The following is a 26,209-nucleotide window of genomic DNA, read 5'->3' on the forward strand; positions in this document are numbered from 1 at the left end:
GGGATACCACAGACCCAAACACACACCCAAAAGAAAAACAGCAAGCACATTAAAGCTGGCAATGGTTGATGGCGCCATCTTGAGATTGCACAGACCCTTGCATGCTGAGCGGAAACGCGATTCTTGCTCACTTTGTCGCCCCCTCCCGCAATCGCTCCGTGTTGTCGTATGACTTCCTTAGTTCAAGGGCGGATGGATCGCAAATCTGAGCTCACCAGCTTGCGTTTCCATGGGGCAGCAGACAAGAATCGGATGTGTGTGTGTTGCCCCGCTGACACCGACGCGCTTGCGCGGCGGCACCCACTACTTTTACTTTGACGCTCTCCTCTTTCTCTTCCTCTGTCGCCTCTGTGTGACGCTTCTCCCCCTCGCGGTTGTTCGGAACCTCCCGCTCGCATTTCGCGTGCTACACACACACCCAACGTCTGTAGGTCCAGTACCACTCCATCATACCTGGACGTTCTCCGCTCATCAACGCTATTTTTTGTCATACCCTCTTCTTCCTCTTACGAGTCTCGTGCCCTCGAACTTCTCCGCGCCACTACCGTACAGTGGCTCCCTCTTTCCCTTCTCATTTCGTTGTCGCTCTTTGATTACGGAGTGGTCACCCCGTGCCTCTGCGTGTGTGTGCGTGTGCGTGTGTTTCCCTTTTGCTCATACCTCGATTGATGAATTCCAGTAGCGGCGCTACGACACCCACGCAGGCACGAAGTTGTCACGTTGTTCCACTCTGTGGAGTGCGGCTGCGAAACTCTTTCCGCTGTTGAATACCACCTCCCCCCTACTGCGCTGAGGTTTGATGTATTTTCTCCAGACCTGTACGCCTTTTCACTTTGTGTGTTTCTTTGCAGCACGCCTTCTTTGACTCTCCTCCCTTGCCGGCACGTGTGCGTTTGTGTGTGTGCGTCTCTTTCTCTCTCTTTCTCTTTCTCGTAGTAGCCACACCACAGCCCCTGAGCCTCAGTCGATTGTCAGACCGCCACTTTCTGCTTCTCCTCTTTGTGAGTGTCTCCCACGCAGCACGAGGCAGGCAGGAGTGCTACTCAGGGCATCATCAGTCACGCCGGCACACGCAGGACTCTCTCCCTTCTCCATCTCCCTTCTGCTTTTATCGATCACTTCACACCCACCCACACACACACACACAGACAGACAATGCCTTTCATCACCACGCCGCAATCGCTCACCTTCTACGGCACGTTTGCTCAACATCACGCGCATATGAGAGCGATTTGTACCACATCGGAGACGCACTACAGCGAGCAGCGAGAGTGCGTATCACTTTCTGTGTCCCCGCCTTGCAGCGCATCTGCATCGCACGTCGCTGTCCCTGTGTCCCTGTGTAAGGGTGGACACCACTATTCCAGCAGCTGCTGCGGTCCCAGTCCTTCATCCACAAGGAGGAGCCCAGGGACTTCGCAGCTGACGGACGACAGGGCAGCAGTGCGCCACGCCACAGTGAGGGTTTTTGGTATGACGTGCGAGGAATGTGCTCAGCGCATGCAGGAGAGCTTGAGGACACTGGAGGGGGTGCACTCGGTCTCGGTGAACCTCGGCGCGCAGCTTGTCGAGGTGGACGTGGACGCGACCGATGTGACTGCGGCATTTCGCATCGAGCAGAGGGTGACGCCGATGGGCTACAGAGTGCAGTCTGTCGTACTGCCGTCGCTCGAGGCTCCGGGGCCAGAAGAGACACAATTCTCACCACTGCCTCCCCCTTTGCGTCCTAGTGTGACGAGCCTCTCGCACGTCCCCGCGCACGCCTCCGTATCTGCATGCTGTACATCGAAGCTGCAGCGGCTCAGCAAGACGCCCGAGTCGATGGCAAGGAGTTCATTGGGACAGCATGGCGCCTCGGCCCCTTTCTCTCGCCGCTTCCGCCGGGTGCCGTGCGGCTGCGGTGGACGCGGGTGCATGTGTGCCTACGGACCAGAGCCGGAGATGATGACGGAGGAGACTCACCTGCTTCGCAAAGATGACTTGGAGGAGTGCCTGTCAGAGAAGGCTAGTGTGCCGTCATCGATGGACATCACCGTGCCGGTTGTCCAGGCTCGCGCCTCAGAGTGGCTTCGCGCTCCTATGGCTGTCCGTGCGATGCCGAAGGCAGCCGCGGTGGAAGCAACGACGAACCTCTTGATCGAAGGCATGTCGTGCACGTCTTGCGCCGCTCGCATTGAGGCAAAGCTCAAACAACTCGATGGTATTCTCGGCGCGTCTGTGAACTTCTCAGCCATGAGTGGGCAGGTGCTGCACAACCCGACTCTCGCACCACTCGAGAAGGTTGTGGGCTGCGTAGCTGACATGGGCTACACCGTAACGGCACAGGACACAACCGCCCTACTCAGCACTGCTGACGGCGAGACACCACAGCAGGGAGAATGCACCTGCAGCACAAACCTGCGAGCGATTCCGGTGCATGTGGGGAGCGTCATGTCAGGTTATGAGCATCGCCTAGTTGTTCAAGGTATGTCATGTGCCTCCTGTGCAACTCGAATCGAGCACACCTTGCTGCAGATGCCCACTGTCCTGAGCTGTACCGTTTCCTTCGCCATGGGCACCGCAGTCATCACGACGCGCACTCCTGGCGACCACACAGACGCAGTCAAGATGGTGCGATCGATGGGATACGTTGTGATGGACACAGCGCTGCTGGAGCTCGACTCGTCCATTAGCCGCACTCGTGAGGCGCTGGAGCGCACGCGCGAAATCACTGAACATGAGCGCAACCTGATGGGCAGCGCACTGCTGAGCGTGCCACTCGCGGTGGTGATGGTCTTGATGATGTTCATGGACATCATGGCGTGGCCACTGCTGGCACGTATCATCAGTGGAATGCAGTTCTGTACCGCCACCCTGATTGTCTTCCACTATGGTCGAGGCTTCTTCCTCAGCGCGTGGCGCAGCTGGCAGCACGACGCCTACACGATGGACACTCTTGTTGCCATTGGTACCGGCTGCACATACGTCTACTCCCTCGTTGTCTACCTGCTTACGCTGTTTGTGTACCCGCAGGCGCGTATGATGACGTACTTCGACACAGCAGGGATGCTCACAACCTTCATGCTACTCGGTCGTTTCCTTGAGGCACGGGCAAAACGCAGCACAAGTGGCGCGCTCATTGAGTTGATGGGCCTCATGCCGACTACAGCCGTGTGTGTGCAGCCGGACGGGAGTGAGGTGCGAGTGAGCCTATCGAAGCTACAGAAGGGCGCTCTCGTACGTGTGCTGGCTGGCGATCGTGTCCCGGTCGACGGCACTGTCCTAGAAGGCAGCTCCGAGTTGGACGAGCAGATGGTGACAGGCGAGTCGCTGTGGAAGACGAAGAGGCCTGGCGAAGAGGTGATTGGCGGCACACTCAACCTCACCGCATCGCTGCTCATCCGCGCGGACAAGGTCGGGGAAGAGACGATGATTGCGCAGGTGCTGCGCATTGTGCAGGAGGCGCAACACACGAAGCCGTCTATGCAGCGTGCCGCCGATCGGATTGCCAGGTCATTTGTGCCCTTTGTTCTCGTTTTCTCTCTGGTGACGCTCGGTGTGTGGCTCGTGCTCGGTGCGACAGACGCGTACCCGGCGTCGTGGCGCGAGGCGGAGACAAGCTGGCAGGCATTCGCCTTCAACTTCTTTATCTCGACTGTTGTTGCCGCCTGTCCGTGCGCACTGGGGCTCGCCACTCCAACAGCGATCATGGTGGGTACCGGCGTGGGAGCGAAGAACGGGGTGCTGGTGAAGAGCGGCGCTATGCTGGAGGAGGTGCGGCGTGTGAACTGCGTTGTGCTCGACAAGACAGGTACCATCACCAAGGGTCGCCTGGAGGTGGTTCGGACGCACACCACCATGTCGGGTTTGGCGTCGCCTCCAATGATGGCCGCGCAGCTTCATGATAGCTTGGATGCCGCCTTGGTACGCTACCTTGTTGGGCTCGTGGAGGCGCAGTCAAACCACCCAGTCGCGAAGGCGGTCAGCGCCAAGCTGCTGGCGGAGACCGAAGACAGTGCCAACGCAGTGCCGCGCCGCGCCCGCTATGAGGTGTCTTCCGTTGTGACTCATGGCGGCAAGGGTGTGGAGGCCTCAGTGTCCGTCACACCAGTGAGCGACAATAGTCACGAGCTCTCTTCCGTGCCACCGCCGCCGCGAGTGTACTGTCTCCTCGTGGGTAATGTGGCGTTTCTGCGTGCGCATGGCGTTCTGCTAGCCCCTGAGTTAGCCCAACTCGTTGAGGAGGAGAACGGACGTGGTCTCACAACTGTTGTTGCGGCAGTCAACGGCGCAGCGTGCGTTGTCGTCAGCCTTGCTGACGAGCCGAAGCGTGAGGCGCACGGTGTCATCCGGTATCTGCAGAAGACTGGGATTCGTGTGTTGATGGTGACGGGCGACAACGCCGGCGTGGCGGGCCGGATTGCGGCCGAGACTGGCATTCACTCGAAAGACGTGTGCGCTGAGGCACTTCCGATCACCAAGGCGAACATTGTGAAGGAGCTGCAGGAGAGAGGGTATCGGGTGATGTTCGTCGGCGATGGCATCAATGACAGCTCCGCCTTGGTCCAGGCCAATGTGGGAGTGGCCCTCGGTGCTGGCACTGAAGTGGCGATCGAGGCGGCCGACGCAGTGCTCGTACGCGATAGCCTTGTTGATCTACTGAACTTGCGCTCTCTCTCATGTGTCACCGTGCGTCGCATCTACGGCAACTTCTTCTGGGCTTTCGGCTACAATCTGCTGATGCTTCCCACTGCCAGCGGGCTACTGTACCCTTTCTTTCGAATTCAACTTCCTCCCGTCACGGCAGGTGCGGCGATGATACTGTCCAGCCTCAGCGTGCTGATGTCGAGCCTATCCATCCGCTACTTCCGCGCACATCGTGAGCGTGACTTCTATCTCGAGTGGGCCAACAACTAGGTTTGAATACTCTGTTACTATTGTCTTGTTTACCGCTCGCGCCTTTTTTCTTTCCCTCTCGGTGCTTCATCGTACGCACCCATGAGTAGCACTTCCTCCCTGCATGAGCCGTATGTAGCCCTGTGGGGTATGAGCATGCGTGTGGTTTCATCGTCTTTGCTTGCCGTCTCTCCTTTCGTTTTGCTTAGAACATCCTCCTCTAACTCTCTTCTTGTGACTAGTCTTCATGCAACATCGACCGCCACCCCTGCCACCCCCGCCTTACCCCCTTTCCCCTGTCTCCGCGCCAACACGCCTAGCTGCACAGTACATGGTGACAACAGTGAGGCATTAACAGCGACATTGAGAGGCGCAACAGCGAGCAAAGAAGCGTCTCTTGTGAACGAAGCATGCGAGCCACTTACTACCGATACACGGACCTCAGCTGGACCCTTGGCTCTCTGCGTACCGCGTCTCATAGTTGGCGCCACGCACAGGGCGGCTGCGTGTGCGGTGCCATGCACAGCACTCTGAGAGTCATTACCCTTCCCTCTCTCTCCCTTTCTCTGTATCGCTTGGTTGTTGTTAGTTGTCTCCCCCCATGACGGGGGACGCCTGGGGGCGTGGTATCGCCAGGGGGACTCCCGCACCCCCGATCTCTCTCTCTGTGTGTGTGGGGGGTCCAGACAGTGCCTACCCCCTGCCCCTGCCAATGCCGACCCGCCTCTGGTGGCGGCAGGGTGAGGTCCTTACGACGCAGGGGAGGTCGGAGCGGTGTATTGCCATTGACGTCGGCGGTCCGGGCCTGGGTGGCGTTGCGCCGGAGAGGCCTGCGATAGCGGGCCCCTTTGCACCATGCGCTATTATATGCAGAGTATCCGCGCGGCTCGTGCGCGTTGCACCCGGCTCCTCGCTGCCCGCTGGTGTGAGGCGCCTGCGCCGCTCCGCGGGACGCGCCAGGCGGCGGCCGGCATATGGGCGCGGCTGTTCGGCGCCCTGCCGAGTGGCAGTGGGAGGAGTTTAGGGCTGGAGTCGTGCCCAGATGGCTGGGGCGGCATGAGGTAAGAAGAAATGAGTAAGGACAGTCGTGGGCCGTGAGTGACGTGCTTCTGGAAGAAGGAATCGCGAAGATGGAGAACACAGGGGAGGGGACCGCGCCGTCTTGAGATTATCGACGTTGGGCATTGTTTAGCGCTCTAACAGCACAACATTCTGGACGAGCTAGTAGCACCTGTTGTTTCCAGGCCGTCTTCGCTGCCACCTCTCACCCCTTTTTTGCCAAGTAGGCAGCTCCAGCGCGTGAGCACGAAGCGCTGTCGCAGCTGCGTAGGGCTGTGGACATCGTTGGCCACCTTATCGTTTATTATCTTCTTCACCTTCTCCGCTCTCTTCGCTTGTTTTGTTACTCTTTCTTCGCCGCTGAGCCAAGCGTGAAGACCTTCCACTCACGTATCGCCAGTAGCACTAGGTGCATGATCCACTCCCCCCCCCGAAGGTAGAGTACACCGCATCGTAGACATACGCTATCAACGGATATAGAAGCCAGTTTATAAGAAGCATATAACCGAGCGTCCGTCTACTGAGTCGCCATTATGTGGTGGACAGCGGCGCGCAGGCGCCTTTCCTACCCTAACCAAATTTTCACCAGCAAAGACAGCCGCCGCATACAACACTCGTGGCTGCCGCGACGACTCCTCCTCGTGCGCCACGGCGAGTCTGTGGCCAATGTTAACCAGGAAGTGTACAGCAACACGCCAGACTGGAAGATCCCGCTGACGGCGCGCGGGCGGGAGCAGGCGTACGACTGCGGCAAGCGACTCCGCAACATCATCCAGGGGGAGAAGCTGTACATCTACTACTCTCCGTACGCTCGCACTCGGCAGACGCTGTGCGAGATCCGCCGAAGCTTTGACGAGTCGCAGATCCAGGGTGAGCGCGAGGATGAGCGACTGCGTGAGCAGGAGATGGGCAACTACCAGCCCTTGAATGAGATGAACGCGACATGGGCTGCGCGTCACGCCTTTGGGCGATTGTACTATCGATTTCCGTTTGGGGAAAGCGGCGCCGACGTTGGCGATCGCGTCTCTGGCTTCTTTGACTCCCTCCTGCGTGAGAGCATCGGCTTGACGGTGCCAAACATGAACGAATGCACGGAACAATGCACACGAGGAGACCAGGGCTACCAAGAGCTCGGTCAGTGTAGTGCGGACAACGATGGCCTTGCAGGCAGTGCTTGCGATTTCCACGCGCCGCTATCACAAGGAGGCCCTGTGGCCTCATCGATGGGGAGTGGAACTGCGTCGCCGTCATGGAAGCCGCCGTCCCAGGAAGCCCCAACATCTTCCACCGGTCTGCGGAGGACGATCTGGCGTACAGCGCCGCACCACTCACTGCCCCTAGATGACTTGTGCGAGCCTGAAGCTCACGGAGTCTTACCGCCGAGCGATCACAGAGCTAGTGTTGGTGATGACCAGAATGTTTTGATCATTGCTCACGGGCTTCTTATCCGTCTTTTCATCGCTCGCTGGTTCCGTGTGCCGATGGAGGTCTTCGAGACAATGTGCAACCCGCCCAATTGCGCCATCATCGTGCTGGAGCGCGACGACCGACTCGGCCGCCTCGTTATGACCGACATGAGCAAGTGCCTGTTTGGCAGCGACCCGCTTCTGCAGATGATGCGCTTTGACGGCTGCGAGGATACCCACTGGTACCGTGAGAAGTTCCTCGGTATTGTTGACCCCACGAAAGCCATGGAGGAGGCGGTGGCCGAGGACGATGACGAGAACCACTACTCCATGTCAAACGCTCACAACAGCGGCGTCGGTGCCCCGGCCCCACCACCGCGGCAACGCAAGGCCTCCACATCGATGGCAACGGGGTTTTCTCCATCAACGAGCGCATCCCCATCATGTACTAGTACTAGCATCACCGAGAGCGCCGACGCTTTAGCCTCTACGGCAGGACACGCCGTGCTATCTGCCTCGGACTGCGCTACCCAGCCTATGTCGTCTTCTCCCTGTATGAACTGCACCCCCAATTGCGACTGGAAGTTCTGCCGAGACACCGATGACGCTCCAAAGATGGGCTCAGCGGAGTAGTCGCTGCTACCCCACTTGCTTCATCCCCTGGGCTTTTTTCTTTCCTTCTCTCTCCTTTGCGCTCTCGTAGGGCCCTTTCTCCTGCGCGTGCTGCGGAGGGAGGAAGGCCTTTTGCTGTCTTGTTCGTGAGCACACATGAAAGTGCGGCCAGAGTTTTTTCCCTCTGGTCGTCCACCCCTCTTGCTTCTCACCTCTCAGCGTCTTTGCGCATCACTTTTCTCTCCTTTTTTTCTTTCGCACGTCTCGCTCTTCGCACCTGCGGCTTGTCATGTGTGTCAACTCGATGTGGTTACGTCGACTCTTCCTCAGCTGTCTTTGCTTCTTTTCTCTTTCGCTGCTGTGCTGAGCGTGGGTGTGCACGAGAACGTTGCCGTCCCCGCTTTTTTCAAACGACCCAGGAAGAAGAAAAGGAGAAGAACTCTGGCGGTAACAAGAGTAGGAGAGCATAGGGGTGAAGGCTAAAGCGTTGCTATTCCGCAAGCTTGCTACCCCACGAAGACTCCGCCGGCTGTAAGACATTCATAAGGAAAGAGCACACGTGCTCACCCCTCCACTCGCCCTCCGGCGGTAGTCTCTGGCTGTCTAATCCGACATTATGAAGGAGGGCCGTCGAAATTGCCCCTCTACCCTCTGTCCCACCCCCAGGCAGGTTCCCCTGCTCTCCTTCAAAGTTCGCTATTCCGGGGACATATCCACATGCTACTCTTCTTCTTCACGGATAGCATCTCTTCTTCTTATCTCTCATGCGCTGCCTCTCTTCTCACTCTCTTCCCTGTCTATGTCTCGTGCCTTCACTACGTTTGATGACGGCAGTCTTTCCTTCGTCTTGTGTACTCCACAACATTACATCCACATAGACACGTACAGCGTTCCTTTGAGTGGGAGTAGTCCTGCGGCTTCGCCTTTCCTCTGCTTTCCCTCTTTGTCTCCCACTGACTCCACCGTGTCCCTGCTTTAGGACAACTGCGATTTTCTTAGCTCCGCTCGATTTCCTTTCACTTTTCGTTTGCTCTTGGCGTACACCTTCGAGTCCGTCACACGTTCTCTTTCTCTCCCTCTTTAGAGCCTTCTCATCTCCCCCCTCTCCCCCCCTCTCTCTCTCTCTCTCCCTTTCGCTTCTTCTGTTATTTTTCTCGTTTGGGTTCGCCCAGTGTGAGCTCACTCGCGCCCCCTGACAGCGCCCCGCTTTCCTCTGCGCGCGCGTGCGTGTGCGTCCGCCTGAGTTTGGCGTTTTTGCTGCTTTTTTTTCGTTTTTTTTTTTCCGTTGGTGTGCCGTTTCCCCCTTTTTTTTGGGGGGGGGAGGCGATTTGACGCCCTCTTCGCTCCGCTGTGCTTTATCGCCGCGTGCGTGTGCACTAGCGGAAGGAAGTCGTGTGAGGTACGCGTTGCCGCGCCGGATTCAGCGCCATCACAGTGCCTTTAGGGGAGTGTCATTGACGTATTTCTTTTACTTTCTTGTGCGCAACCTGCTTCCTCACTGCGCCCCCATCGTTTTGCTGGTGCCATCTCCCTCTATCTGCCGCCTGGCTATTACGCTTACCTTGCGTGAACTTGTGATCGCCTCGGAGCGTACGTGCGGCTCCGTTGGCGCGTGTGCGCCTGTGCGCGCCGCCCCAGTGTGGACAAAAGTGGTAAAAGGAAGTAGAACATGGCGTCTGTAGCGCACACTGCACTTGCACCGCATGCGCTACAGCACGTGCTGACGTCATGCGCACGCACTTCTCGAGCGCCGAGCAGGGTATTCTCTGGCCGTTGCCACGGCGCCTTTCGAGCAGCCCGCGTGGCGTGGCTCGGTACAGCTGCATCACTGATGTCCATGACACTCACTTCTTCGCATCGGTGCGCGTCCTCCTCGGGGTTGTCGAAGGACAGCACATCGTCCTCGCCACCGCTTCCAGCGCCGCCATCTTCTGCGGTGCCACTGGATACTGCGACACATCTGCTTGAGGACTGCACTGTGGAAAGCTCGACACCCTGCTGGGTTTCAACTCGCAAGCCAAATGGCGAGCAACGCATGTCCATCTCGATTCGCAGCACCTCACAGCGCCAGCTTGCACGCCGGCAGTCACTGACGGCCTCCTCAAGCTCCGCCCCCCTGTCTCGAGCTGCGCTTTCTCGAGCAAGCCACCCTGACTCTGCTGTCGATGCAACGCCAGAGCCAACTGCGTTGACCCAGGCCTCAGAAAAGCAGGAGCCCACGTTAGCGACAGCGCTTGCTGGTGCGCACTCTTCCTCTTGCGCTGCCGCATCGCGGATGTTCTTCACCAGTAGTAACCAGGGCTGCAGTCAGGGAAAGAACATCCACAACACGTCCTCCTTGATGCCCACGCCTACTCTCTCCGCGTCTTCTGCTTCCTCAAAGGAAGCTGCCGCACCGTCGTTGCCACCCTCAGTGCAGTCTTCATCTTCAACCGCCGGCACCCCAAGAGATGCTGATGGGGCTGCGCCGGAGTCTCTTCACGATGCGTCAGTGTCCACTGCATTCTCTTCTGCAGCAGAGCCGTCGGAGGCCGCCAATTCGCAAGAGACAGGCGCGTCGCACTCGCTGCTTTACTCGGTGTCCCGCTTCACAGAACCGGTCAAGCGCATTATTCTAATTCGGAACGGCCGCAGCGAGGCCAACGAAGATGTGAGCACGTACGTGCAGACGCCCGACTGGCGCATTCCATTGGTAGAGGAGGGAAAGCGTGAGGCAATCGCAGCGGGACGTGCGCTGAGTGAGTTGATTGGCGACGATCCGGTGTATTTCTACTACTCTCCCTACATCCGATCTCGGCAGTCGCTGCGGTATGTGCTGCAGGGCTTTGATGCGGCTAGACTGAGTGGGCTGTCGCACTCGCAGGAGTGGTGGGAGGAGGAAAGCGCGGGTATCGTATCCGCGGCCGGGGTCGAAGAGCCCTTGATGCCTAACTCTGCCACAGCACCGGCGAACGAGGCAGGCATCTCACCTGCACTCGCGATGACCTCCTCATCGACCTCTACCAACGTGACTTTCCCCGACACGCCGTGCTGTCTCCATCGCGACCCATCTCTTGTGCTGAACAGCGGAACAAGTAATAATATCATTGGCGTCCGCGAAGATGTTCGACTTCGAGACGGCGACATTGGCCGCTACACGAGCGTGGATGAGCTCATGCATCACCTTGTAGAGCGTGAGCGATACGGCAGGTTCTTCTATCGCTTTCCCTTTGGCGAGAGCGGCGCGGATGTCTGTGACCGCATCACCTCCTTTCTCGATGCGTTTCAGCGTGAGCGCGTCGAGTTCCCGATGGATACAAACGTTGTCATCATCACCCACGGGTTGACAATGCGCATGTTTATCAAGCGCTGGTTCTATCTCACGGTGGATACGTTCCACAAGATGAAGTCGCCGCCGCCTGGGTCACTGTGCACCCTGACTCGCTTGCACCATCGCAGCTGCTTCCGTCTGGATGAGTGCTGTGTGGAGTCGATGAACCTGCCGCTGTCCCTGAATGAGTTCAACGGATACAAGTACCGCAACAAGCAGCTGCTGGGCTCCATGAGCTCCGGCGCCCCGTACATGTGAGCCGTAGCGTGTGTCTCTGTGAGCTCTTGCGTGCCGTGACAATGCCCATCTTTTGGGTTTTGTCTGCCCTTTTCCTTCTGTATCGTACAGCTGATGAACTGCTTAAAGGCATTTTTGTTTTCCTCACGAGAGCGGCCTTGTGTAAAGCGGCGGAGAGAGAGAGGTGGGAGGGTGTTTGAGTGGATGAGCGACGCCACTGCTGGAGAGACGGAGGCACTCGGCATCATGGCCATTCATCTCTCCCATTTGAGTGACGGACGTGCACACATTTTTCTTGGTGTGCCTGGACTTCTTGCTGTTTCACGTCTTTGCGATCGGGGGAGGGGATGGAGGGAGGGAGGGAAGGGGCAGGGAGAAGGGAGGTTGGTGATGGTGTTGCTGGACATTGTCTCCCTCTCTCCTTTTCATTCACTCATTCGCGTCTTCCACAACAGCCTCTCACTCGTCATTCCTTCTCCTGGTTTAGTCTCCAGTGGTCCTCACTCTTTACCAAGTCGACTCCTTGTCAAGGTGCTTTGGTTTCTCTTCTCTGCCTTTTTTCTGTTTTTGTGACCCGTTTGGTGAGCCATGAGACGCACCACACGCGAGCACGCGAACTCCAGAGGAGTGAAATGGATGAGCGAGAGCGAGAGAGCGAGCGACATCCACGGCAAGTGAACGGTGATGAGGCGCCGTGCTGTTTGTCAGTTCTCTCGATGTCTTTCTCAGCCTTCTGTGCGTATCTCGGTAGACATGCGAGAAGGCTTGGCAGTGGTGGTGGCAGGCGTGTGATTTGTTGATCCTATCTTTGAATCCCTTCTCTACTACACCTGTACGCTGCTGTTCATTCTCCCTTACTGGTGACTAACGGAAGGCGAGAGAGACAGTGCAGCCAGGAGAAAAAGAGGGTCTTACCTCCGTTGGCGGATTTCCGCCTTTTCCTCAACCTTCGTCTTCACCATCTTAGCTTTGGCGACTCTGCCCAGACGGAGATACTGGCACTTTGCGTTTTCCCTCTTATCGACTGCTCCTCACTTGATGGAGTGTGTGCCCGTCCCCACTGTCATCATGCCATGACTTACTGCTGCACCTTTTCGCTCTTAATTTGTTCCTCTTACGGCGCCCGCGAAAACGCCGTTGCTCTTTTCTGTTTTATTTCCTTCCACCCGCGTGTATGCGCCTCGGTGATGTTCGTGCACGCACGCACGCCCCCCCCCCCCCCCACACACCTCCCTACAGATCAATATATACCCAAAAGGTCAAGGGCATTGCCGAAGGCACGTACCAAGGTACAGAGGTGCCATACGTGCCCGGACTGACAGACGCTGAGGAGAAGCGAGTTTCACGGTCACCGAGGCGAGAGTATTTTGATGACTTACTTGAGCACGAAAATGAAGTGTATCGTCTGTGAAGCTGACAAGGCAAGCTATCGGTGCCGAACGTGCCGCTCTGCCTACTGCTCCTCGAAGTGCTACAAGAAACACCGCATGCCGAGAGCAGAGGCTGCAGCGGAGGTGGCACAAGGCAATGCAACGACGTCGTCGCTTGCTTATCTCTGTGAAACCGTGGTGGCCGCCCAGCTCCCCGAGATGGAGCGCCCGGAGAAGCGGCGGCGCGCCGAGGCCGAGGCGGACGTCTTCTTAAATACGCCGCACGAGAGGGCCGCTGCCGCTCACCGCTCAGAGCACGACGCGCCGTCATCGACTCCGCCGTCTGTGGAGGACTCGGCAAAAACCGCGACAGAAGTGTTGGAGGAAAACGAGACTGTTGGTGCTGGACCGCAGCCCCCGGCACCGGAGGAGTACGCTGGAGACGCTGGCGCAGTGTATACCCTACAGGAGAAGCATCTCTGTGCCTTGGAAGGCCACCCGCGGGTGCGAAGTGCTCTGTGCAGTCCGTCATTGCAGAAGCTCATCAAAACGATTGACAGTAGTCGCTCCCGGTTGGACGCGCTAGAGGCTGCCCAGTATAACAACGCGGATTTCAAGGAATTTTGTATTGAGGTGATCCGCGTAATTGCGGAGGTGGAGGGTCGATGAAGTCTTTGCCCAGGATCTCATCCTGGCAATGAAGGGTTGGCGTTGTGCACCTGCCACATTCAAGTGCGAGTGGCTGCTGCGAAGCGCTTGAGAGGCGAGAGGAGATGCCGACATATCCCAGCCCATATGTTAGGGGTACGTGACATTCTGCTTTCCACTTCTCTGCCCACGCCTCTTATTCTCTCTGTTGCCTGCCCGCCTCCGTGAAGGATGACGCCACAGCTGTAAAAGTCGTTTAACCCCCTCCCCTCACGCACACACGCACACGTGTGCATCAGTAACGAAAGGATGATATCGATTGCATGTAGGTGCGAGTATGTGTGCTTACTTGCAGGCACTGCCACCGAGAGTGGAGTGGTAGCTCAGTTGTGGTGCCTTCCAACCTGTGCTGTCCTCTGCGCTTCTATTTTTCCTCGATGTGAGCTCACGTTACTCACAACGAGGGAAGTCAGCGTGCGCAAACAAACGAATGAAATGAGCAATTGATGCTAAACTGTACTCTTGCGTCTGCGTTCTCTTGTCGCTCTCCACTTCTCTCTTTCACCGGCCTCCCCCTTTTCCCTCTCTCCCTTCTCGCTTTCTCGTGTGCGTCTGCGCCTTTCTGTGCTCATCAGCGCACATGCGAAACATACGTGGTGCCGCGTGCTGCTTTGATTCTATATTTCCTTCTTCACCCTTCTCTGTACACGCACGCGCTGCGTACCCATATGCAACTGAGAGCTGCTCACAAATTTAAGCAAACCCACACCCACACACCCATTCACTGTCCATTGACGCAGGTCGCCTTTCCTTACTGCCATTTTTTTCCTCATTGCAGCAGCACACGGCCTCGGCACCAAAGAGGGCCCTCTCTTTCCGACACCTTTAGCAGCTGAGCGTCCGCTTTCTGCAACGGCGCCGTTTCGTCTTTCCATCTTTTTTTCCCTGTTTCCATTTTCTATTCCTTTTCGTTCGCCTCGCCTAATCCACACCGTTGCCCACTCCCATAACCGCACGCTGCACATCGAGTCACACAAACGCGTTATATTTCTGCCTCTCGCTCTGTCTTCTTTTCACGTCAGTATCGCCATTCACGCTCCTCTTGCACTTTTTTGTGTGTTAAGTGCTGAGCCACTTGTCTTTTGGAAAGAAAAAAACAGAAGCTAAGCAACTTAGTATTGGAGCGAGAGAACTGAGCGGGAGAGAGTGTGTGGGTGTGTGTGTGTGTTTGCGGGATCGAGGTGCGGTGCAGACCGTCTCTTCGCGCACGATTTATACCCCGAACAGCACTCGCTCATACACCAAACAACAGCAAAGACGTCTTGGCGACAATAAAGAAACAGAACTGCTCGAGTGAAAAAGTGCGAGCAACCACCGCGCACACTCACACACACACACACGAAAGAGGGAGAAGCACTGGCGTCTGCCTACCCTTGGCATTCGCACAAATAACATAAAGCGAGGGAGAGGGTAAAAGAGGGGTGAGGGAAGCGTAGCATAGCTGCCATACTTGCCGGGGTTATTTGTAAAAGAGAAGCGACAAACAAAGGTGAGGAGAGAACGCACTGCCCCCCCTTCTAACCCTCTCTTTTTTCCCCTTCCACCACCACCTTCTTCTTACACCTCTCCTCGTGGTCGGTCGGAGGGTGTAAACCGAAGAAAAGGGCGACCCGGAGCACACGTAAGCATAAAGGAGAAAACCCACCAACAGTGGGCTTTGCTCTGCAACTTGAAGCACAGGCGTGCGTGCCGATACCCAACCTCTCCTCAGGTAAGGTGCAAAAAAGAGAAAGAGCGGAGCAAGCGCTGAGCTTGTGGGCGTTTTCACTTCTGCGCACACGCGACGGCAAGCGAGCGAACGGAGGAAAAAGCGGAGACGTAAGTAAACGAGAAAAGCGAAGGAACGAGGCCGAGACAGAGGGTGTCGGCTGTATTAACGCGGACAAATACACACGGCGCACTCAAGTGCATGTAATTCTATAGGCACCGACGGAGGAAGAAAAAAAGAGCGAAGAGGTGTTTTTCCTCTGCCTTCTTTCTTTGTTGTGCTCTACACATTCCCTTCTTTTCTTTTGTCTGTTGTGCTTCACATCGCAAGTGTGCACAGAGGCGCCGCTGCCGCTTCCTTTCTTTCCGCCTTCTCATCATCTCTTCCCGTCCATTTCGTCTTTTCTGTCACATTTTTTTTCCGTTCTACGAAGAATTGCCACGCATCCGCACATATACGCAGACCCCCCCCTTTCCTCCTACCCTCCCACTATTGCCGCCACTTCCCCCACTGTTTCACCTTTACACTTCTAACCATCCCAAGCAAGCCGACAAGAGGCTGTTGTTTACACCCAAGCGCGCGCACGCACGCACCCACACACACACACACACACACATATATATATATATATATATAAGCCGCGCTTCACGCCACTATATTGAGTTCCTTTGTCTCTGTCATTTTATCTTTTATTTTCTTCCTTTGTTTTCTTCTCATTTTTGCTTTTTTTTTTTTTCTGGCACTCTGTCTTCTCCCTTTTTTGGCTTCTGTGTGGTGTGTGGCCGGGTGCTTTATTGGCGTTTTTCATCATCATCTTGTGTGGGTACTGGCGCCCGTCTTCTTCTTCCTCGCTTTTCTTCTTTGTCTTCCTCCTCTCTTTTGCCTCTTCGGTGCGCCTGAGCGTGGGACTGCTGGGGATCACTGCCTGTGTTGTTGTTGCACCGCTGTCGCTTCTCTCCATTGTTCTGTGTTTCGTGACGCACGAGGGAGAACGAAGGTTTGGCGACCACGCCCACATACGAGTTTTCCCGCTTTCACTTGTTTTCGCCCTTTCAGCTTTTTCTTCCCCCCCTTTCCTAGCTTCATTCTCTTGCTCGAGTCGTCTGCTATTTCAGCCTTTTCCTGGTGTGTGTTGGAGAGTTTGGTCTTTTCGTGCTAACTTTGGTGCTTTCCCTACCCACCCCCTCTCTTTCTCTCTTGCGCACCTACACTTAAAGCCGGAACGCGCTACACACCAGCGCCAAGCCACAGGCAACTTCTCTTGCCGCGACTCCCAGCTGGTGGTGGCAGGACACGCTTTTCTACTTCTTCTCCGTTCCTTTTGCCTGGTCTTGTGCTCCTACCCTTCCCAGTGTTGCTGCGCTCCCTCTTGTCTTGTGGTACTTTTCTACGTTGGTACAGCCCCCGAGCACTTCTTCAGAGTCGTCCTCTGCTAGCGGTTCGTCTTCCCCCTCTCGCTCTCGTTATCTTTCTTTTCTTGTTTTCCCTTTTTGCCTTCTCCCTCCCCCCTCCCCCTCAGTGCTGCAGTGACGAAGAAAAGCGCGGAGTAAATCTTTTACCCCCCCAAAAACCGGTTCAGCACACGCACACACCTAAAACAGACAGGCAAGCAAAAGAAGGAAAGAAGGCCCCCCTCCTTTCTCTTCTCTCTTCCCCTTCGTTTCTGATCCACGATCGCCCTCCCTCTCGCGCTTTCTCGCTTTCCTCCTTTTCTCTCTTTTCTTTCTTCATTTCCACCATTTTCTTCTGAGGCGGTGTGCGTGTGCTGGTTTGGTGCCCGCGTCGCTGTGACGACTGTTGAGTTGAGCGTGTGTGGGCATGCGGTCGTGTGTGTGTGTTCTGTTTGTTTCCCAGCTGTGAACTTTTCATCATCATCTTTCCTTTCTTTTTTTTTCCCCTTTGGAGTTCCTCAATCCCCCACTTGTCGCCGCCCGTTGGTAGACGTCTATCAACACCTTCGTCCCTCCCCCTTTCTCTGTTTTACTCGAAGTCTGTGAATGTCTGTAGCTGTTGCGCGCATTTTTTCTTCTCTCGCAAACCTTTCATTTTCTCACGTCACCACGTCTTTTTTTTTTTTTTGCTTATTCTTCTTCCCACGCTTCTCCCTTTTCCCCAACTTTCCCCTCTTGTCTTCCTCCTCGCGCTTCGTGCCACCCACGGAAAGCTACACGCCCTCTCTTTTTCCCTTTCCGCCTTACGTTTCTTCTGTCTCTGTGCGATCTTTTCTTTCGCTCTTCTCCTTTGCTGCTTCGCTTTCTCACTTTTCCATTCGTTATTGTCGTCGTGGGTCGGGGCTATACCCGCTGTTTTCTCTTACTCTTGCGTGCGTGTGCGCGTGTGCGTTGCTGTTGATCCCTGTTGCAGGGGGAGGGGGGGAAGTCACGACGCGACTCATCTCGGTTTTTCTTCTTCCGTGCTCTTCTCGTGTTTACTGGCCCCTCCCCCTCCCTTCATCTTTCCCCTGCTGATTCTTCGTCATTGATTATTATTCTTATTGGTTCGTCTCTTCCTCCTTTCGCTCGTGTCGCCATCGTGTTGGCTTCTTTTCTGCACACGTGGGTTGCTGGCGGGTGTGCTCGACGCTACTTTCGCTCATTGGCAGTGCGTGTCTGAAGAGAGGGAGACGCTGATGCTTTTTCGTGACCAGCACGACAGTGGCAATGGCGCCGGCGCCGTAGGTGCAGGGGTGGTAAATCAGCACAACGAAGAGGACGAGACATGTTCGACTGGCGGGCGGAGCTACACCAGCGTGGAGTCCGCCACTGCGCAGCACTTTGAGCAGCGCATGGCGCAGCTGAACGACTCAATGTACCCGATTTCCGACATCAGCAGCGGAGCTGGTGGCTTCTGCAAGGCGGCGTTTGGCATCGGCGGCGGCGCGCACGCCTACCTCACGCCGAGCTACCAGCTCTTTCCCAAGGTCGACGGCACGTACGCTGACATCGACACCGATGACATCGATGATATGCAGCGGAGCTTATCACTGGTAGCTCAGACTAGCAATGGCGAGGATAGCGGGTTGAGGCGCGCAAGCCACACTAAAATGTCCACCGAGCTAAAACTCGAAAGCTTCACTGACGGCAAAGACGAGGAGGACGCCGGTTACCTGGCGTCGCTGCTGAAAAATATCGAGAGGCACGCTGAGCGGCTTGACACGAAGTTTTACCGCTACCCACCCTCTGAGGTGATCAAACAGCAGATAGCGATGACAGCTCCGCCGATTGAGGAGAAGGAGAAGGTCCACACTGCTGCGACAGGCAGTGGTGCCGCCTCGGCTGGCACCGGTGGCGCGCCGACCTCGGTGGGAGATGACAGCACCGCTGAGGATCAGTCAGGCAGCGTCGGTGCTTTATCCCCCTGGTCGCCGTCGCAGGTACCGACGGAAGGGCCGCCAGCAGCGCCGTCATCGACCGTTGCAGCGGCACCGGCGTCGTCGCATAGCTCAGGCACGAAGCTGTTCCTGGGCGGCCTGCGCTACGAGGTCATTCAAAGCGGACGCCACATGGTCAGCTGGATCTTCCAGGTCGCCTGCGGCGTGCGCCTGAGCCCGTCCAGCATTCTTATTCATCGCAAGACGAAGAATGGGCGCTCGAATGTGGCACCAACGGGGTGCGCGTCTGTGTTCGTTGCCAAAGACGCCGATGTGCAGGCGCTCTTGCGTATGAATCAGCGAATCTACTGCGCGGAGGAAGGCATCTATGTGTCACCATCGCCTGAGGTAATGAAAGAGCTTATTGCGTCAAAGGACATTGTTGATGTTACAGGGGGCCGCGTGCGAGGACCGACGCACCCTGTTGTGATTGAGCGTGCCTACAGTCTCAGCCATCACCACGGCCAGCGCGAGGATGGCGGCAGCGGCACACTCGCGCACAGTAGTGTCGTGGGAGGGGCAGCGGCTGGTGGCAGCGGGGGCCACCGCCACGCGCGCACTTCGTCTGCCAGCACGGAGAGTAATTTATCAAACCAGCACTGGGGAGCCATGCCACCCCCGTATGGGAGCGTGCCGCCACCTCAATACGGCACCTCACACGCCTCGCCTTCTGGTATGCCAGGCAGCCTGCAACCGCCGTCGTACACGACGTCTAGCGTCTCTAGCTCTATGGGGGTGGACGCCGTTCTAGTGGCTGGAAGCCTGCCTACCAGAGTGAGCAGCACCACCCTTTACCCTTCTAGTGCCGTCTTGTCAGAGCAGTCGTCACCATCAACGCAGTCAATGGTCGGGGATGCGCGGATGCCGAGTCCGCCGTCCGCTGCCAAGGCGCTGGATCTACAGCGCGTGACATTCCACGCGTACTTGCACAGCGACGCAATGCCACACCTCAGAACGACAGCGTCGTCCTCCTCAGGTATGTCCTCAATCACCGGCAGCTCAGCAGCGCACCACACGGTGCTGTTCGTTGCTGCTTTGCCAACCGAGACGACCCCAGACTACGTCTCGTGGCTTTTTTCACTCATGAGCATTACGTTGCCTCCTTCTCACATCCACATCATCGGCGGCGGCGGCGGTATCTCTACCGTGAGTGACCCTCCAGGTGGGGCTTCGTCAAGCAGCGCAGCCAAGAACATGGTGGACAGCTGTGCCACAGTAAACCTCGACGAAAGCGACATCCTCATCGCGCTTAACTACCATCATCGTGTGCTGTGCACCTCACGAGGAGCATGGGTAGGTCACTCAGCGCAGGACATTGCTACTCTGCGGGCCAGCGATGCTTCTTTGCGTGACTGGCCCGTCCTGCACGTGGGTCGACGCATGCCTGCACAAGCGGTCACTGGCGTTGGGAGCGGCAGCGCCGCTGCACCAGAGACTCCGGGCTATCCGCACGGCGGTGCAGGAGGTGAGTTTGCTAGAGGCAGTGTCGCGCCCTATCCGCCAATGCTGACGCAGTATCCATCACCCGTCTTTGGCGGCATGCCAATGATGTCAGCCGCTGTTATGGGCTGCGTTGGGAATGCCATGCCGTACCCGATGCCGTGGGGCTTCAATATGCCCTCCCCATCGTCAAACTGCATGCACGCAGGCGTGCCGCCGCCGTCGTCACAGGCCGGGATGGTGGGGGGGACTATGGCTCCTGCCATGGGTGCTGGAGCTCCGCCACCGCCACCGCTGAATTTGGCGTTGCCGCAACAGGGTATACCCGTGATGCCACCCCCATTCCCGTTCCCGCAGACGGTTACGATTGGTGACCGCGTCTACCAGCTGCCTCCAGGCTCAACGCTGCAGTTTATGCCAGTCATCACCCCCGCCGGCGGTGCTGGCGCGGGTGGCGAGGCTGAGGCTGGCATGGGTGGCGCTTCCGGAGGTCATTGGCGAAGTGGACCTCCAGGTCACGGGAGCGCCTCAAACGCGGAGGCCTCAGCAAGACCGAACACTAGTTCACCTCACCCTGACATGCCGCTGCCCTTTAGCACGCGTCCCTTGCAAAAAACACCCTGAGTTGTAATGCGACGTGTCTTTGTGGTTGATTTTCTCCCGCTGATGTAGGAGAAGGAAAGAGCAGCATTCACTGACCACCATGCAGGGCCGCAGTGCGCGTGCACGTGTTCTCTGTCTTTCGTTGTGCGTGTCTTGTCAGTGGAAGGGAGGCAACTGCCGAGGGTGCCGCGCTTGTTTTTGTTCACTTTGAATCGCTTAGATGTTTTGTTTTGGCCCCGTACATTTCTTTTTTTTTTTGTACTTCACGAAAGATGGTTGGCGCTGCTTGTGTGCGGGCGGCCTTGTTGTCTGTGCAGCAGCTACGCCTTGTGTTTCACTTCTCCTTCTCCTGTACCACTTTCTGTTGCTCACGTAGGTACACCACCAGGTACACAAACAAACGAAGAGAGAGAGAGAGAGCAGGCGACACGATTCAAGCACGTGCTGCTGACGCGTGCTATGTTGCCTCCCCCCCTCTCCCCCCTCTCTCCCCTTCTTTCCTTCGCCACTCCTCTCCTTTATGTCTTTTCCTTCTTTTGCCTGCCTTTTTTTGCGCGCCCTCTTCTCACTCGCGGCGATTGTGCCTCTGTTTGCGTGGACGCGCTCTCCTGCTTTGTGTGTGTGTGTGTGTGTATGTGTGCTTGTTTGTCTTTCGTCCCTGTTGCGTCTTCTGAGCACAGAGGGGGAAGGGGAGGAGGCACGTCACTAGAGTGTTTGCTCTTCATATACCTCGCGTATTCCATCCAGAAAGCGTTGCGTAGGCATCTCTCTTTTTATCGCTGTCTCTGTCTCTCTCTGTCTCTCGTTCTCTTTCGTGTTTTTCACGCTACTAGTTGCGCCTCTCTCCCTTTCAGCTTTGATCTTTTCTTCTTTTATCAGTCGCGCGCGTGCATCAGATGATGGTGCAGCTACGCTAGTTGCCTGTACGGAGGCGGTGGTGGTAATTGGACGGAGATGCCGCGACTGTTGCTCTCGCAGTGTTTTCCGTGACCAAGGCATGACGAAAAAAAGGTATCCAGCGTTTGAGAAGAAGAAAGCGTCGATTGACGCAAGTGTGTGTGTGTGTGAATGGGGTGATGATTGGTGGGAAGGGAAGTGGAGAGGTGGAGTGAGGCTGCGACCCGCGACGTTTCACTGCCTCCCTCCATCCCTCTACCTGCCATACCCTTTACTTGCTTCGTGTTAGTTTACTGCCGGACACCGGCTCCTCAGTTTTTTTTTTCCAGATTCTCCGTATGTATGTGTATGTGTGTGGCTGTGGCATATTGTTTGGCCTTCTTCTCTCTGCACGCCCTCTTCCTCTTCCTCTCTGTGTCTTCTCGTATTGTGCGTTAAAAGCGAAGCACCACAACTGCCCAAACAAAGGCAAAAAAAAAGAGTCACGTGTGACCCCACGGAGTATGAGAAACGCGCACTGGTGCCCAGCTATCGAGGTGAGGAGGAGGGGGGGGGCAGCGAGTTCATGAGAGATGACAAAGGGTGAACTCACACTGATACACAGAGTCGCGCACTGGCACATCCACGTTGCAGCTCTAGGGACGAAGGAGGCGGCAACATATTACAAGTGCATTCAAGTTGCACATGTCTATACGGCTTATTTGACTACTGCGAAGTCTGGCAAGAAGGAGAAAAGCACCTCATTGAAACCTGCGCTCTGGATGCCTGCATGCGTGCATGTTTATACTCGCACGTGTGACACGTACGCGTGCATGCAGCTGCGGGTGTTTGCCTACCACGCATCAAGGTAAACTACAGGAGCGCTTGCTCTTTCCCAGCGCAGCTGTTGATGCTGGTGCGACACTGCTGCACCTCGCTCTTGAGGGCTACTCAACTTTGCCTGTTTCTCTCGTTCTCTCGCCTTTTCTTTCACTTTTTTTTTTCCATCTTCCTCGGCGGCTGATGTTTGATGCCGTGGCGAATTCCTCTACCCGCACAGATACTTACTCAACAAACAGGCAGAGCTTAGTTCCCCTCCCGCACACACGCAGCCGTCTTTACACAGGGCGGCGTTCCTCTTCGATGCGAGTGGGGTTTCCAAGAATACGACGGCGAAGAAGCACCACCCCCAAAGAAGTGGCGCTTGCAGCGGTACATCACGGGCACTGAGGAAGAAGAACACAGAAAAAAGTTGCATACACCCCCCGCTCTAGACGGAATAAAGGCAATGAGTATCGAGGTGCACGTGCGCATTCGCCCGTCCGTGGCCAACGTTGTATGGTCCAGTGCCGAAACAGTACTCTACAGCACAGCCAACCCCAACACCCGCTACGTCTACAACAAGGTGTACCCGAACAACAGCACAAATGAGTCCATATTCCACGGCATGGAGGCGGTTGTGCACGCAGCGTTTGATGGCAAGAACGTCACCGTCATGGCGTATGGTCAGACTGGCAGCGGCAAGACGCATAGCATGGTCGGCGTAGATCACGATCCTGGCATGGTGCCGCGGACTGCAAAGTTGCTCTTAGAGCTAAAGCGTACCACTCCTGGTGCGAAGATACAGGCATTCTACACGGAGATCTACAACGAGTCCGTCAAGGATCTTCTAGAGCCTCAGCGAGGCGAGCTTGCGCTGCACGACGCCCCTGACGGAGGCGTCTTCTTTGAGAAGAGGATGATCGACGTAGAAACTTTTGATGACTTTATCCAGCTTCAGGTGGCAGCGGAGCGGAACCGCAAGTACGGTGTCACCAACCTGAACGAACACAGTAGTCGCTCTCACGTCATCCTCACCTTTGAAATACAACGGCACAATCGCGTTGGCACGAGTGTCCTCAACTTGGTCGATCTGGCCGGCTCCGAGTCGGCGTCGCGCGCAAACACAGTCGGCGTCTCTCTTCGAGAGGGTGGCCACATCAACCGCAGCCTTTTAACTCTAGGGAACGTGGTGGACGCCATCGTTGAGAGACGACCCTACGTGCCCTACAGAGACGCCAAGCTGACGCGCCTCCTTCGCACATGCCTCGGGGGCTCTGGTATCACGCTAATTCTCTGCTGCGTGAACCCCTCACGCGAGAACTTTGACCAAACCGTCGCGACACTCCGCTTCACGCAGCGTGCAATGAAGATCAAGAACGACCCTGTTGTTGTTCTGAACATGCCACCATTGTTCACTCACCAGTATAGCAACGGTGCACGGCAGCTCATTGAAGGCCTGCAGGAGTCGGCGGAGGCGGAGTATCAGCGGGGGCTGCGTGACAGCTTCCTCTACTGCAGCAGCACTGTGGGCTCCGTTGTCAGCAACTACCAGGCGCAAGTGTCCGACTGCCTGCACTCGCTGGCGAACGCGCAGCGCCTGCTTGTGGCGCACGATCACGCCATGGCCATCGACCACATCGGGCGACTGTATAATCAGCAGAATGACTTGGTACGGCAGCGTATCAGCAACAAGGAGCTGGCCGAGAACGAACGCAAGCGGCAGCGTAATGTGGCCTCGGAGATCGAGTTTCGAAAGGAGAAGATGACGAAGCTGGAGGACGAGCTCAGCGCCAAAGTTTCCTTACTCGACACGAGTTTGGCAGGGTGGGAGTATCAGCTCTACGAGGCGCGGCGGAAGCAGCGAAGTGAAATGGACGTGCTAATTCAGCTAGAGCTGGCGCGTCGTGCACGACTCCAGTACGAGTGGGTCGTCTGCTTTGAGCGCATCGCATCGTGCAGTGTTCCCCTCATTCAAGCTGGATTGTTAGCACTGCAGGCAAAATTAGTTGAAAGCGGCGGCGGCGGCAGCGACACGGCAGAGTGCCAGCAATATCGTCATCTTCTCCCTACCATTCTGTTGTCGCAAGAGTGCGATACTGGGCACCGCACGCTGCACATGAAGGAGCTTCGGACGACCCTGATGAAGGCTCGAGATGAGTTGGCTGACCTTAAGATGGCGCACGAAATGGTGAAAGATGACATCGAGGAGGCGAGGAGACAACAACAGCAGCAGCAGCAAGACAGCAAGCGCGGCACCGCTTCCGTGTCACCTCAACCGCGGCCAAACTTGTCCGACTTGTCAGAGGAGGATCTTCTCGAATACTACCGCGGCGTTGCAGACAGCGAGGTGGAGGAACGGATTCATCGCCTGGAGCGTGAGGAAAAGGCGCTGATGGCGCAAGCGCGGCGCGGCGTTCGCCGCGAAAGTCTGCGCCGTGTTCGCGAGAGCCTTCGCATATCGTGTGGCAGCCGTGGAGGCAGTAGCCGCTCTCCGCAGAGTGGCGCCGGCGGCGTCACCATTACTCGACTGACCGAAACTGCCGGCACAGGACCCGGCTCGAACGCGTCGCAACGTTGTGGAGGCACTGCGGCTAATGAAGAGGGGCGCGCTGGTTTACGGCAGATGGAGACAAGTGCGCAGGTGGAGGCACGTGACAGGCGCAGCTCGGCCAGCTACGCGGACGGTGTGAAGAACGCGCTTTCCATCTTGGACAGCCTCAAAGCGCAGCTTCAGCGCAAGGGCGGCAACAACCATCTCTCTTCCACAGTAGCATCTACGAGCCGCAGTCAGCAGGCGCAGTCGCAGCGGCGGCAGGAGGTTACCCACGGGCGTAGCAATCGTAGCGTGAGCAGCAGTAGCGAGCGGCGTCGCCGACAAGGCCGCAAAGGCGCTGACAAGACGGCTGTGTACTGCGACCCCGAAGAGAGCAACGTAGGAGGGCTGCACCAGAGTGTCGCTCCCCGCTCCGCCGCAGCGACTGCTGCGCACCCGTGCCACCATGCCTCTGCGTCCGACAACCCCGCCGACACGGAAAACATGTCCCTGGCAGAACTGTATCAGGCATCTATGGGGAAGGAGAACTGGAGCCGGACCAAGTTCTCTACCGCTGCTGCCACGTTGTCTCGTGGGGCGCACAAGTCCACCGTGGTCGCGGAGGACGATGTGACGTTCGACGTGGATGAGGAGGCAGATGGAGAGGAGGTCAGGCGGCCAGCGTCGGATCAGCCGAGCTCGTCCCCACCAGTCGGGATTGCCGCCCGGCGCAGGATGAAGCGGCAGAACTCTCGCCCAGTGGTGGAGCGGGCACTTTACGCGTTGCACTCGAACTCTCACTCAATGTCCCCCCCGTGAGAGCGTCGTAACTGTTAGTGACGTGGGCGAGGCTCGTGCGGTACGCGCGTGGGTGTCACCGGCCGAGCCGCATCTGTACTTTTTTTGTTCACGTTTCCCTCATGGTTTGTTGCCCTGAGCGCCTCCGAGGGCGTTGTGCGGTTGCCTTGTATCATCGCTGTCATAGCCTTTTTCATCGACGCGCTCTTTATCGGGGCTATTCTCACCACCTCGCTTGACATGTGTCTTGGTTGGAGCCTTTGTTCTTCGAGTCTGCTCGTAGTACCAGGACAGAAGAGGCGGCGGCGGCGGTGGTGGTGGTGGCGGTACACGTGTTAATGATAGTGATTTGCTGCAAGGCGCCTCAAGCAGAGGTGGAGTGGGGAGCCGAACCGTGAAAACAAAGGAACCTTTTTGGGCATGGATGGACCTTTTTTATGCGCGTGCTGGTGTGCTCCCTGTACGTCCGCCTCGCTGTTCGT

General features: G+C 56.8%; 6 protein-coding genes across 6 annotated transcripts, besides 1 other annotated feature; all 6 read left to right on the top strand.

The window, feature by feature from the left end:
• Positions 1-1,473: 1,473 nt before the first annotated feature.
• LPMP_332200 (copper-transporting ATPase-like protein, putative) lies at positions 1,474-4,896 on the top strand (the record flags this gene model as incomplete). Its single annotated transcript, XM_010704009.1, has 1 exon — positions 1,474-4,896. One exon carries the CDS (start codon positions 1,474-1,476, stop codon positions 4,894-4,896), a length of 3,423 nt encoding a protein of 1,140 aa, XP_010702311.1.
• Positions 4,897-5,476: 580 nt separating this feature from the next.
• Positions 5,477-5,931: a repeat region.
• Positions 5,932-6,467: 536 nt separating this feature from the next.
• On the top strand, positions 6,468-7,973 carry LPMP_332210 (glycerolphosphate mutase, putative; the record flags this gene model as incomplete). The annotated part of the gene is made up of 1 exon (XM_010704010.1): positions 6,468-7,973. The coding sequence occupies one exon, from the start codon at positions 6,468-6,470 to the stop codon at positions 7,971-7,973; it is 1,506 nt and encodes a 501-aa protein (XP_010702312.1).
• Positions 7,974-9,987: 2,014 nt separating this feature from the next.
• IPGAM (phosphoglycerate mutase, putative) lies at positions 9,988-11,520 on the top strand (the record flags this gene model as incomplete). The annotated part of the gene is made up of 1 exon (XM_010704011.1): positions 9,988-11,520. The coding sequence occupies one exon, from the start codon at positions 9,988-9,990 to the stop codon at positions 11,518-11,520; it is 1,533 nt and encodes a 510-aa protein (XP_010702313.1).
• Positions 11,521-12,890: 1,370 nt separating this feature from the next.
• Positions 12,891-13,538, top strand: LPMP_332230 (hypothetical protein; the record flags this gene model as incomplete). The annotated part of the gene is made up of 1 exon (XM_010704012.1): positions 12,891-13,538. The coding sequence occupies one exon, from the start codon at positions 12,891-12,893 to the stop codon at positions 13,536-13,538; it is 648 nt and encodes a 215-aa protein (XP_010702314.1).
• A 4,376-nt stretch (positions 13,539-17,914) lies between these two features.
• Positions 17,915-20,719, top strand: LPMP_332240 (hypothetical protein; the record flags this gene model as incomplete). Its single annotated transcript, XM_010704013.1, has 1 exon — positions 17,915-20,719. The coding sequence occupies one exon, from the start codon at positions 17,915-17,917 to the stop codon at positions 20,717-20,719; it is 2,805 nt and encodes a 934-aa protein (XP_010702315.1).
• A 2,143-nt stretch (positions 20,720-22,862) lies between these two features.
• Positions 22,863-25,748, top strand: LPMP_332250 (kinesin, putative; the record flags this gene model as incomplete). The annotated part of the gene is made up of 1 exon (XM_010704014.1): positions 22,863-25,748. The coding sequence occupies one exon, from the start codon at positions 22,863-22,865 to the stop codon at positions 25,746-25,748; it is 2,886 nt and encodes a 961-aa protein (XP_010702316.1).
• Between the last annotated feature and the right edge of the window lie 461 nt (positions 25,749-26,209).

This window comes from Leishmania panamensis, assembly GCF_000755165.1.
Source record: "Leishmania panamensis strain MHOM/PA/94/PSC-1 chromosome 33 sequence".
Lineage (NCBI taxonomy): Eukaryota > Euglenozoa > Kinetoplastea > Trypanosomatida > Trypanosomatidae > Leishmania > Leishmania panamensis.